This window comes from Antrostomus carolinensis, unplaced genomic scaffold, assembly GCF_000700745.2.
Source record: "Antrostomus carolinensis isolate BGI_N321 unplaced genomic scaffold, ASM70074v2 scaffold19704, whole genome shotgun sequence".
Taxonomy (NCBI): Eukaryota; Metazoa; Chordata; class Aves; order Caprimulgiformes; family Caprimulgidae; genus Antrostomus; species Antrostomus carolinensis.
Window position 1 is genome coordinate 8,716 of NW_010311650.1, and position 13,204 is coordinate 21,919.

The 13,204-nt window shown below is 41.3% G+C and overlaps 1 protein-coding gene across 1 annotated transcript in view; it reads right to left on the bottom strand.

Annotated features, from left to right (window-relative positions):
• LOC104524051 (glycerol-3-phosphate dehydrogenase, mitochondrial-like) overlaps positions 1 to 12,275 on the bottom strand; it is a gene marked incomplete at both ends in the record, with an annotated part of 20,984 nt that extends 8,709 nt beyond the window's left edge. Inside the window, 4 exons of the mRNA XM_010166801.1 lie at positions 6,523 to 6,686; positions 7,720 to 7,817; positions 8,805 to 8,929; positions 12,104 to 12,275. Of these exons, the coding sequence (XP_010165103.1) occupies positions 6,523 to 6,686; positions 7,720 to 7,817; positions 8,805 to 8,929; positions 12,104 to 12,275 (559 nt within the window). The remainder of the gene's footprint in view (positions 1 to 6,522; positions 6,687 to 7,719; positions 7,818 to 8,804; positions 8,930 to 12,103) is intronic.
• Between the last annotated feature and the right edge of the window lie 929 nt (positions 12,276 to 13,204).

Here is a 13,204-nt window from a genome sequence, read left to right on the forward strand (position 1 = left end):
CTGACCTCCACTGTGTCACCCAGCAGAGACGACCAGCTGGGGAACAAGAAGTCCCAGAGGGGATGGATTGCCATGCCAGAAATGAGAGAGGCCGTGCTGCTCCTGTAGTTGGAGCCATGGCACCTGGCAAGTGGCCAGGATGAGCTGTTGGGTGCCAGCAGGAGGGGACCACTGGCACTGAGCAGGCAGGGCTGGCGCTGATGGAGGGATCCACCTCATCCCATGGAGAAGTTAAGAAGCAGTGTCTTAACTCATAATTCTCCCTGAACCCAGAGAAATCCAGAACGGACACAGAAACAGGTTGGGAGGTGCTGGGTGAGGTGGACTCTGCTAATGAGAGAGGAGGAGGAAGATGAGCAGCGTGCACCTCCCCAGCCCTTCCCGAGGAACGGGGCTGCTCTGGCTCCAGATGCCGAACAACGCGGGGACAGGCAGCGGCGCAGGGGAAGGAGCAGCAAGATGTAGAGGCATGCTGCAATCCGTTTTCCCTCAACATACATATAACCATGCCTACAATATGGAACAGTGTACATATTAACTAATGACCGACTATTAAGTTCACATAAAACGCAGACGTATAAATTACAGCAGAGTTACATGCTTGGATGGAGTCTTTTTCCCCTAAAAGCCACGACACGCTGGGGAACGCTCAGATGTTTGTGGCACAACGTGCAAATAATGTCGTTTTGCTCAGGAATAATCTTAAATCTTTTAGGTAACATGATCTGAAGAATTATTCCCCATTCACTTCTTAAGGGACACAAAACCCATCCTTTGCTTATACGAGCATTAAAAAAAGAAAAGAGAGAGGCACAGAATTCACTAGAATATTCATCATTTCCAACCTTAAACCCACAGCGTACAAACAGACGAATCCAGCAAGTCAGAGAGCAAAGCCAATTTAATCTGTGGCTCCCCTGAGGTAAATGTAGTTCACAGTCCTGCCCCCACCCCAACCTCAGCCATAATCCCTGCTTCCTGGAGGTAAGAAAGCACTGGAGTGAGGAAAATTCTGCAGCAGGATATAATGATCCAAAATGACAGGGACAATAATGACAATGAATTTCATGTCTCCCAGTCATGAGCCGGGGATGCTTGACTGGGCTGACTTACACAATTAAATTGTTACAGGTACAGTAGGAGATGCAGTTATCCTCCGCCTGCTTTTGGGAAGGACGCCTCCAGCACAAGGCAGAAGAGTGCCGGGATGCGGGGTCCTTTTGGTCGGGAGCAAACGGCCGCTCCTGCGGGGACCCTTTGACAGAGGCAAAAGTGGGTTAAAGACGTGAGACATCTCAGGCGATTGATTTGATCCCTTCTGAAGACGATCAAAGAGCTCTGACGGATAAAGCACGGCCTGACTCGAGCCACCGTGCACTGAGAAGCTCTGCGAGCCAACGGAGACCCAACGGATCTGAGCAGAGCACTGGGAAGCACCGTTTATAAGGGATGGTGTTTCCTCTTGTCTTCCCCACTCGTGTTTATTCCAGCCAGGAAAAACGCTCTCGCTTCCACAGGTGCGGCCGAGACCCGCGTTTCATTTCACATCCATCCCACTACAGGCAGCCACGGCGTTACCGTCACCAGCCCTCGGAGCAGGCTGCTCCATTTCCTCAGGATTTCATGTACAACTCTATTTTCAGGGTTTCATGTACAACTCTATTATCCAGAACACGGGACAAAACGTATTTGAAATCAAGGGGATAGGGAGAATACGCATAACAGTATTTTCCAGGTTATACCTACAGTTAGTGTGCCTGCAAGGCTTCTCTCATTCATCCAGCTTCAATTTTGAAACAGCAAGAAATATGGTTAGTCGTGGATTTCACCTATAGAAAGTCTTTTTAGTGACAAACTGTCACAGAGTTTTTTATATCCAGGGAAGGAGGGGAAAAAAAAACAAGTCCTACAGTTGTCTGCATCTGTAATAGGGTAATACCCCTATTACAGCTCAACATTCTCAAAATATTAATTTGTCAAATATGAATTATAAAGCTATAACATTTCATAATTCAGGACACACTCAAATACTAGGAAAAATAGCTACAAGAGCCTAAATAAAAAAAAAAAGCATTTATTCCATTTTTGACAGCTTAATGAATGCCCTACTCTTTTGCATTGATTTTTGTGTGTATGTGTGTGTGCATGTGTGCCTGGGAAGGATTTCTCATGGGGTTTGCTGTAAACAGGGGAAGCTAAATCCTCTGCCAAAGCTTCTTTTTCTACCTTTAAATAACCTCCACATTAAATATTTCAGGAGAGAATATATACAAAAATGCTGAGAATGCGAAAAAAGAACAATTTCTTACATTGCAGCAAGCATCAGAAATTTGTAGAACAAGACATTAAAAAATCAAAGGCATATCTTGATGGGGAAAATCAGTCACAGAAGTAGTACATGTTAATTCCTGCTTCCAGAAAGTAGCAGTAAATTCAAAGAGCAGGGTCAACAAAGCCCTAAAAATCTTAAATTCATGACTGATTCCAGAACGCAAATTTTCCTTACACACCTAAAGGCCCATCTTGCAAGGCAAAATATGTTAACAAAAAAGTCTGCAAGCACCTAGAGATAGAAAAATAATGCATCTTAAAGAGAACTGTGCCACTTAGAATTTCTAAAGACTTTAAATTGAAATACTCTGGCCAGTCGGGTCTCTGCTTTAATGTATTTTTTTTCCTAGTTCTTAACAGCACGAACTATGTATAATTTAAATGGAGATTAATTCTTCCATTTAAAGTGCTTTAAAATAATTCTGCCTGTGATCTTGAGATCTCAGCCCAGCTTCTCCATAGTGCCTCTTCTCCAGTTTTCCTTGAGCTACATAAGTGGAACTGACAGATCACTGCTCAGATAGCAGCCACGTTCTTCCCCCAAAATGTTGCCTTTTTGCTATTCAGGAGTATCCTAATACCAACAAATGCTAAATGAAGTCTGACATGTACCCCTAAGAAACAAACTTGTAAGTTGTGGCTTCAAAGCAAACCTTGAATAAATAGGACACGTTGTGTACACCCAGGCTAACATCCAACATATGCTTTAGTTTCCCGATGCTGAGACAGAGCAAGAATAGCCTCTGGTGAAGTCTGTGATTTGCTGTTGCTGGTACTTCCAACATTTATAATGTACCATTTTTTTTTTGCCTGTATAAACAATTTTTAAAACGTAATTAAGACGACCACAGCAACATTTGAGAACACAACGTATTCATGAATAATGGATGATTTGACATGCCACCAACCTGACCAACAATTACAAGAGAAAACAAAGGGCATTATTTCCCTTGCAAGAGAACATTCCCACCAAGAAGTCACAACTGGCCAGGTGGTTTTATCAAATAAAAATTAATCTACATAACGAAGGTTTTTAATTCTTCCCTTTGGTGGTGGTGAGCAACATGCCAAACCACGAGACGCGGCGAGGAGGTACAGTGACAGCTACAGATACAGAGAAAGGAGGATAGAGATGGGAGTAGAGAAAAGCAAGATAACAAGGTAAAACTACACTGAACTGCACATGTACAATCAGTTAAGACACACCATTCTTAAAAGGCCAGTTTATATTTGTTATTTAGGGAAGACAGAAAAGGGATGAGAGAGAAAATAAAGATATGACCTACTTTAAGGCACACTTATATATATATTTGCCATTATTTAATGTGCTATTTTATGACTAATTCTTCTAAAAGACTAAAAGTTTAATTCAGTCTAATCATCCTCTTCTCTATTTTACGTTCAATTCCCTTTCCCCTTTGTCCTCCATCCCTCTGGATTTAGGGCATGAAAGTATATCACTAAAATTCAAATATAATAATTTACGAGATCTAAAATGTGCTTGCTGAAACACTCTGAGTTAAAACAAATTTACAGTGGACGGAACACAGATTAATTGATCACTATAAAATAATTAGTGCATTACAACACAGCATGAGCCCATCTACACCAGGGGCCATAGCCTGACCTGCAGAGAAGCCACTCCAGACAAAGTGTAATTCCCAAATGTGGCACATTAAGAACTGACTTAAAATTGTAGTTGAAAAGATTTTATTCTGGATTAGGTGCAGCCTCAAAGCACCAAAATGCGTATTACCAACTCCCAAATTTGATACTTTAGTCCTCCAGAACCACTTTATTCTTCCAGAAAATTTAGGTTTGGTGGAGCTTTGAGAGTTTGGGGTTTTTCATTTATTTTTTCACTACTAAACACTGTTTCTTTAAATTCTGCATGAAAATGTGGATAACCGAGCTGCAGTCTGTAAAGCAAAATAAGGCCAGATACACTTGCATGAACAAGTAGTTTCACTGGCTGCAAAACTTCAAGTCTATTTTTGATATCTCCCATCAAATCAGTCTCCAAGTGTCCTGCTAGCACTGCAGCTCTTCCTCTGAAGGAGAATTGTGAGGAGTCTCCGCCAGCTACCTGGTTTTATGAAACTTGTGTGAATACACAGTGATTCCACAATCATCTTTCTCCATTAAACTGCTCTTCACTATTCTGTACATTCCCTTTTTCCCCCCATTTGACACTTCTTTGTTTCCAATGTGCAGAGGGTGGCTTCGCTTCCCCTTGCTTAGGAAGGCAGCAAAACCACCAGAGATCCCAGTCAATCAGAGCTCTGCCCTGTACTGCTGCACAGATGTCTTCCACTAAAAGACCACACGGTATCTTGGTGCTGAAGTTTCATTTATTCCAAGGCTATAAAACAATTATTCATCTAAGAAACCTGAAGACTAATTTTAAGGCTATCATGTAAATGTATATCTTTAGAATGTTGCAGTAGGAAATAGCTATGACACATCCAAACTATTTAATCAGAAAAAAAAAGCTTCAATAGTTTATAAATAGATTGCAAGTTACAGTGCTCTTATGAGAAGTGTAATTACAGTTAAGAGAACCACTTCGTTCTTCTTGCATGCTCCTGGGATCCCTTAAACAGTCTAAGGGATAGCTTATGATAATGAAAAAATAAATCTGAATTACTTCTATGTATGCTATTTACAGCAGCTCACGTTATAGTATACAAAAAATACCACATAAGCCCACAACAAATTTTGCTTCTAAATAACCTCTTAATTCCTCTAGACCTTAAAAATAAGGCAGAGAAGATTCAGTCTCCACCAGAGAAAGGTTAAAATCAAGTTCATCCTTTAAATCTCACCTCACTCCCAAACAAGAACCTACACATATATATTCCTGTGATATACATATTTTTTTTTCATTCTGCCAGGCTCTGTAAGATATAATTTGCAACTATCAACACATGCTTTTGCCAAAAGCCTCAAATACTATCCGAGTCCAGTGTGTTTTCAGTGTGTGTTCCTACTTCTTCCCAGTACAAAAGCCCCTATGGATAAGCTGATGAATAGAGTAAAAGCAGTTCTAAAAAGGGAAAAGATCTACCTTTATAATCAATTTTGTGTGAAGACCTTTCTGCCTGCCAAAAGGTCAGAAACTACATCTTCAGGTAAAAACTAACTTGAACTGTACCACCACTGAAGTAAATCAGTATTTAAGCTATTTATTCTTTGGAGGGCTCTTCCAAGCCTGCAAGGAATCCAGGACTCTTTGCCCTATCCTGGGCACATTTGACACTTTGATATTACCTAGCAGGCCCCATTACCAGGAAAGTTTTACCAAAACTTCCTGTCTTGGAAGGGAAGTGGAAGAGGACTGGAGAAGGAGGAATACCCATCTAACTAAAAACACATTGTGAAACAGCACAGAAGTCTGATGCAAAGTAAAAAATATTCCATCAAGGCTTCCATTCAAAAATATTCCATTCTCCAAGGCTTGCAGAAAGCATCTTTATTCTCTCCCACTCGGACCCCGATTTTGTGTCAGTGTTACACACAAACATTACCAAAACTAGCTGATACAACAGATTAAATGACTTGAGCTGGAGGCATTTTTCCTCTCATGAAGTTATAACCCGTTATTTAAAGGGGTTTTAACAGAAAACACATCTAACAGCAGTCTCTGGTATTTGATTATGATTACAGTGAACATTGTCTTTGAAGAGCAACCAATTTTATTGGTGATAGAAAAACTGATCCAGGTCTCATCCAACCCAGTGGAAGAACCACAAAGAGCAACCAGGTCATCTAGACAGGTCTGAAGTTACCTGCACACTGAAAGTGCTACAGCAAAACATTAAACATATCAGAATGGTCACACTTCTGTGACTTATGATACCCCAGAAGCAGCATTCAGTCTGAGAGGTGTACAGCAAAATCACACACAGCTGGAAAGTTGTTGGGAGCCACCAGAACACTACAATGCTTTCACCTATCGCTATACCTACTAGCCAAGAAAGCCAATATATTCTCTCCTACATCCAGTAAGTTACTGCTGTGAAAAAACATCATTTATCTACCAAATTAATGCTTAAGATGCAAGTTGAATCCTTCAAGTTGCTGTTCTTCCATTCAGAAAGTCAATGTACACAATCTGTAGTCTCACACTTGCATTTCCCCACCTTCAAAACACAGAACAACACAATAAGAAAGCCCAGAAAGGCAACGTACCGTCATAGTAGACAATAGCTCCAACGAGCTCGTCTTTGCGCAGCATTGGGAAGTGCTCCAAGGCTCTTGACTTGCTAAGGAAGTAACTGCTTTTCAGACATTGACTTCCGGCCACCATGTCATATAGTTTTATCCCAAACCAGTAGTATGGCACCTGCCACCATCTGCAGGGGAAAAAATAATCTCCGTGAAGTGAAATAATAATCATAAAAAGTGTACAAGTGCGTGCACACGCTGTTATTGTAACACAGAACATGTGAAGTAGCACTGTGTGGTTTATTTCACCAGATTCACTGTGTTCCATCACACAAAATCATGATGTCACCATATAACATAAATATGCAAGAACTTACGTATTGCTCACTACTGTTTGCAACTGATCTACTCACTGCAGTTCATCAAGCAGATTCGAGGCTTTATTTACTCTAGAACTGGGATCACAAACCAGCTTTCTGTACTTCAGTGTAAGGCCAGACACTACAGCTACGTGTTGAGGGAAGAACCAGGCTGTATGTGCAAGCTGGAAGAGTTCCTCAAACGCACATCTTGACTAATGCCTCCTGCACAAACAGGACTGAATAACTGCAGCTGACCCCTGGGCTGGATGAGCTCCAGCTAGTACAAGCTCCTTCTACAAAGACAGGAATAAAGCCACACATTAAGATCACTCAGCAAAACCTCAAGGCTCAAAGTAGCCTGTTACAGTGAATAACTGCTCTTACAGATCTGAGGACTTAACCCAAATCACAGAAAGTCTCTTCCTCACACAAGAAGTAAACTGTTCTCTCCATACCAAACCGTCACGTGCTGCGGAAGGCAAGTGCCCTGAACACTGGAGGTTGTCTGGACTAAACAGCATGTTGCTAAGAGCACTAGGGTGGCATGTGCTGAAGACAAGGATGTACTGGAAATATCATCCAAATACCGTCCTGAAAATGAGAGTTCATTCCAGCTGCAGCCTCCCCTCCGCACAGGACAGCTGAAGTCCAAGATGTGCTCCTAGAGAGCAGTGATAGCTGCCTGGTGCCGTAAGAGAATCTCATGCTTCTGTAATACGGCAACATCTCACCTCCTGGAGAACAAGGCTAATAACAGGTGTAAAGACACGCTTGGAAAGAGGCACGTGGAAACTTCTCCATGGAAATAACTTCCCTGTCAAAGGCAATGGTAGAGGAGAGGTATTGCAGAAGAGCTTACTTGTAAACAGGTAGCATTATGGGCAAAGGAGCTGAGAGGTGAGGAGCAATTTCAAGCAGATTTGCACGCTCCTCAAGCGCTTCTTTCACCATCTTGTACTGAAAAACAGAAGTGTGCAGGTGAATCCCAAGTTACTCAATTTCATCTCCATGTGCAACACTTCCTAAGGAACTGTTTATCAAAGCAAATACCTGGCATCATTTTCAAAAACACACCAAGAGTTGCTTAAAAAGTCAAAAGTTAAGAAAAGTGTTTCCCAAGAAAATTAAGTTTCACTAGTTTCATTCTGGTGTCCTAGCAGGTCAGTTGAATAATTTTTCATTTGAACATAATACAGTTCAATAAGCTGTGCTACTCCTGACTACGGGCAGGACACGCTCAAGGAGGGTTAGAACTCATCCCACTGTACACCTTCTGTGCTGATTCCCACAATTAAATCCCATGCTAACTCCGAGCTGCAGATGCACAAGTGTTCTTCTCCAAATCTATCAATATGAATCAATACGAAGTTGTTCTTTGGAAAAAAAGAAGGTTGATTTCTGTAGCTGGGTAACTGCATATTTTATATATTTTTCCCTGAGAGGTCACCATTTCTGAAGCAATATTATAACCATTAAAACATACTTTAAGCTAGAGAGGTTTAAATGAGAAGAAAAATCAATTTCTCAAAACAAGAGCATCATGTTTCCATCAACACAAGGATACATAAAAACTTTTATATATGATCACCCATTTACCATATTCTCTTCAGCCATTGCAGAATAAACAGGACAACCACTCCCTCCCCCAAGTTCTGATCATGAGAGGTAGAAAGCTCTGAAGTATTCTCAAGTCAGCCCTGCCTCTGCCTGCCTTCCCCAAAACAGACAGAGTCTACAAGGTACAGCAGTTAGGTTGCTCATAACAGATTTTAGCAAAAGGCAGCAGCACCCATTTTCCTGGTCTGGAGAAGACACTTTCTACGTACAGTGGCTGTGGAATACCACAGTCAAGTATTGAAAAAATAAAAAGGAGACTTGGATCTAATTGGGATAGGAGAAGTGTCTACTAGCAATTTCTGCTTAACAACCAGCATAAACAATTACCTGCTCAAAATCCAACTTCATGATGGCCTTCTGAAGATATCTCACTCCACCGTGGATCAATTTAGTACTCCTGCTGCTGGTCCCTGATGAGAAATCATCTCTTTCTAGAAGGGCTGTTTTTAGTCCTGTGTTACCAGAAAACCAAATTAACTTCTTAAATTACACAATTTGTATGTAATTCATTAAAGACACTTCTCTAGGGTAGAGACAATCACAAGAAAAATTACTCTGTACATGGATAAATTTGTATTCAAAGTGTAGTGCACTGTCTATATTGTAATGAAAAATTTTAGCCTCCTTCCTATGGGAAAAGTCAAAACAGAACTTAAACAGAAGCACATTAAAACCTGGATATTTCACAATAGAAAGGCATTACAGTACATTATAGGGGCCACGCTCCCTCAAGCAAATTACAGCTCGTGTTCATGGCAGGAACAGAGTATTTTCATGAATACTTTTAACTCTTTGCAGCAGAGAGCTCTAAACCGATCACAGGAACGGCGTGAAGAGCGTACCAGAGAGGCAGCCACACGTACACAACACCTCAGTTACGAGATATTGCCAAATATTTCAGAAACACATTAACTCAGAAACAGGCACCGTGTTCCCCGTGGCAGTTTGACCAGCACAGGAAGGGAAAACCACAGACAGTCACCCAAACACTTCACAGTGACTGTGGCAGGGCTGATTCTAACCAGCACGTGGATCCAGGCTGGTGGGTTTGCTGCACAAGCTGTTCTGTTCCCAGGCACCCCGAAGGCCAGGAAAAAGCTTTCCATGGGTGAAGGCACACTGCTTCAGGCTGAAGTCACTACTAAATCATATCTCCCACTGCTGTCAACACCGTGTCCCTTGTACAGGGGAAGTGCTGGCACCTTCTTCATGAAGGAGAGGAACGCTGGGTTATGTGATGGAAGTCAGGTGAAGGGAAGAGTTGCAGGAAACAGATGATTACCAGATGCCATTTAATGGTCAGATACAGGTAACACCCTGGCCACATCCTTGGCACGGACCTACAAGACAACTGCCATCGACCTCCAGCATCCAGCATAAGTAAAGCCAACCAAGATAAGCTCCACAGGATTTTAATGGTCAGATACAGGCAACAGCTTGGCCACATCCTTGGCATGTACCTACAAGACAACTGCCATCGACCTCCACCATCCAAGTAAAGCCAACCAAGATAAGCTCCACAGGACATGTACGTGGTGATCTTTCACTTATAAAACACGTGTGGAAGGACAATCTGTATTACAGAAGTGAGCATGACAGACTCCCTCCATCACTGGCAGAATTTGAAAGTGAGGCAGGCAAGTCAAAAAGTGAATTAAATTCAGTGACATCCCTACCAAAACCAACAGCAACAACATGATGATGCACACTCAAGGAGAAGAGCACCATCTGCATTAGAAGTTACCCCTTGGGTCTCTCCTTCGCCCTCTTTGAGGGGGGCTTTACGTTACTGCTTGGTGAAAATACATTTTAACACCTATTGGTCTCCCAAAACTTTTATGTCCTTAAAAAAACCCATCTAATTATTACTGGTAACTTCCAAAGATCAGAGTAATTTATTTTTGTCAAATGTGACTGAAGATTAATGGATACAATCAGAAATAATTTGGTGAAGATGTATCAGACACATGAAAAGCAAAATTTGTTGTTAAGCGAAGCAAACATAATAAAAGAGCAAGTTTCATGAATGAACAGCAGCAACACACAATTCATTAACCAAATGCCTGGGAATATTTCACACTTCAGAAACCTACTGATACAATCAGAACATCTAGTCAAAGGATAAACACAGATTACCTGTAACACTTTCCGTATGCTTTACAACTGCATTTTCTACCACAATATAGCAGAGGCAGAAGTGAAAAGATCCCACGTTAGCTTCAATAATCCATGAAAAAAATCCACAACCAAATCTGAGTTTGTATGCATCCACCAATGGTGCAGACTGTACTGCTTTATCTGTGTCAAAGTTATCACACCTTCTGGACAAGCATTTTCCAGATCAGGTTGCAAAAACACTCCTGGAGTCAGGTTTTGCCCCTTATTTCTGAGGGTTATATATCTACAGGTTAAAGAACCTGGAGAGCTTTAGGGCTATCTACTGTGTTTTACACTGCTGGGGTTTGGGGGGTTTTTTTGGTTGGTTTCTAGTTTGGTTTTGTGGGGTTTTTTGCTGGTTTGGTTTGTTGTTTTTTTCATTTTAGTTCCAGAACCAGAAACAAGGTCTACAAACCCAAAAATGCAGGCGGGTTGGTTCTCTCTCTCAGTGGCTGATAGTACTGAAAATAACAACTGAGAGAACACATTTCAAGATAAGCTTTTCTCAAGTCTTTTACACAGGTTTGGGTTTGGTTTTTTTTGGTATAAAAATATTATATTCTTGGGGAATCTAGTATTTTGATAGCACAGGAGTTGACGCTACAGCCTCTCCTGCAGAAACAGTACCCCTGCATTCTCTTATCTGAAGATTTATTTTCATTAAACTTGTAAAATGACTTATTCTCTCTGAGAACTGTCAAATTTGAGTAGAACCTGCTGGCCAATTTCAAGGTTACTGTGTGAGGTGGATGACAGACACAGTGGGCATTAGCTTCCTGCTTTCCCCCCCGCCCTTGAGCTTTCCCTAAGTTCGGGCTACACATAAAGTTAACATCAATTCTGCTGCTTCTAATAGCTTCTGAAACCAGTTAGACAGCTAATCCCTCAAAAGAGGGGAAATGGGAGCACAGACCTACTGTGTGTGTCTTCAGACTGAAAATGCTGGTACCTTTTATTGAAAATCCAGACTTCTCCAAACCTGCAATACACTACACAGCTGCAGTGCATCAGCAGAAGTTGTAGATACCTCATGTTATAAGAAATGGGAGCTGGAGAGCCACTGTGTCTCATCTAGAATTCATGCTTGGCCCTTTCAAAATAGCTGCTAGAAGTTCTGTGCAAGTCTTGTCTTCTCTTTGCTGCAGCAACAAGTGCAATAGGACTACAGATAAACCTTCTAAATAAGGAGCAGCAGAGAATGAGAAGTCCACCCAAGAGTATCCAGCCAAAAGGTTCATGTTAGACAACTGCATACAAGCACCTGGACAACAAAGACTCCACTGAAACAACAAGATGCAATGACATTTTCTCTTCAAGTTTGTTTTAGCTTCTGAGAACAGAAGTTTTAGAACCAGGCATTTGGTGTACACCTTCTCTATCTTCAAGTGCTTTTGAAAAGCCAATCTGATAAGTTTATTACAAACCATGTAATCCAAGAACAAGAATGCAATTAAGCTTCCAAGTCTCACCTCGAGTGACGGCATCTAAAGCACAGCCACATCCCGTCGCTCCTCCGCCTATAACAAGGACATCAAATTCACCTGTGGTTTGCAGGGCCAAAATTTGTTCTTCTCTTGTGGGGAAATGGTTCTTTATTGGAACGGTCACAGCTTCTGCAGCTTGAACATGCACAAAGGAACCCTACAACAATTACAAACAAAACATCAGGATCTGTATTTATTGCATATACACACACTGATGTGTACACAAACACACACACACAACCAAATCACAGCATCTTCTAGAGCCATCAAGGTAAACTCAGATATTCCCAGTCACTTTATTTAATAATAATAATAATATTGTATTAAAACATTACGAAGCAACAAACCATACCAAAACCATTAAGGGTAGTTAGCACTCCTGCCTAATTCAATATAACACTGAACTCAAGTGCTGCTGCCTGTATTAATTGTTTCCAGGAATAGTCTTCTGCTATGTCAAGTGTTACAGGATGCTCAGGAAGTATTTTAATAAACAGAAACATGGGTAGGCTCAACTCTCTACCCTCCCCCCAAAAAAAAAATCTATCAAAGCAAAGGAATTAAAGATGAATGTACAGTTTATATTTTAGGATTGATTACCTGTACAGTGGCATTAATCCAAGCTCAAATTTGATCAGATTCATGAGGCAACGTGGTTTACTGTCAAATATAGTACACTAAAAACCCACTATTTCCATATCCTTTTTAAAAGTCTTATATGCAAAGCAACTCATCTCCTACAGCATGCTAAAATACAACTTTTCTTTGAAGTGACAAAACTTAATGGTGTTCAGATTTTGCTGGAATGGCTTTGAGAACCTCTCAAGTGCTCTGCCCGGCGCTCCACGAGCCAGCGCTGCTCTCCATTTAGTGACCATGGAGGGAAAGGCTGACACCCCTGCTCGGCCAGCTAACACCAACTGTGGCTTAAATGGTGAGGTTTGAACCTGCTTCTGAAGGTTCTCTTCAGTTAACATTAGTTTAAACTGAACTCTGAAAACCTTCACAGTCACAGGAATCCCCAAACCCTATCACCAAACCCTATTATAAAGGTTTATAATAATAATAATACATATTATTATAATA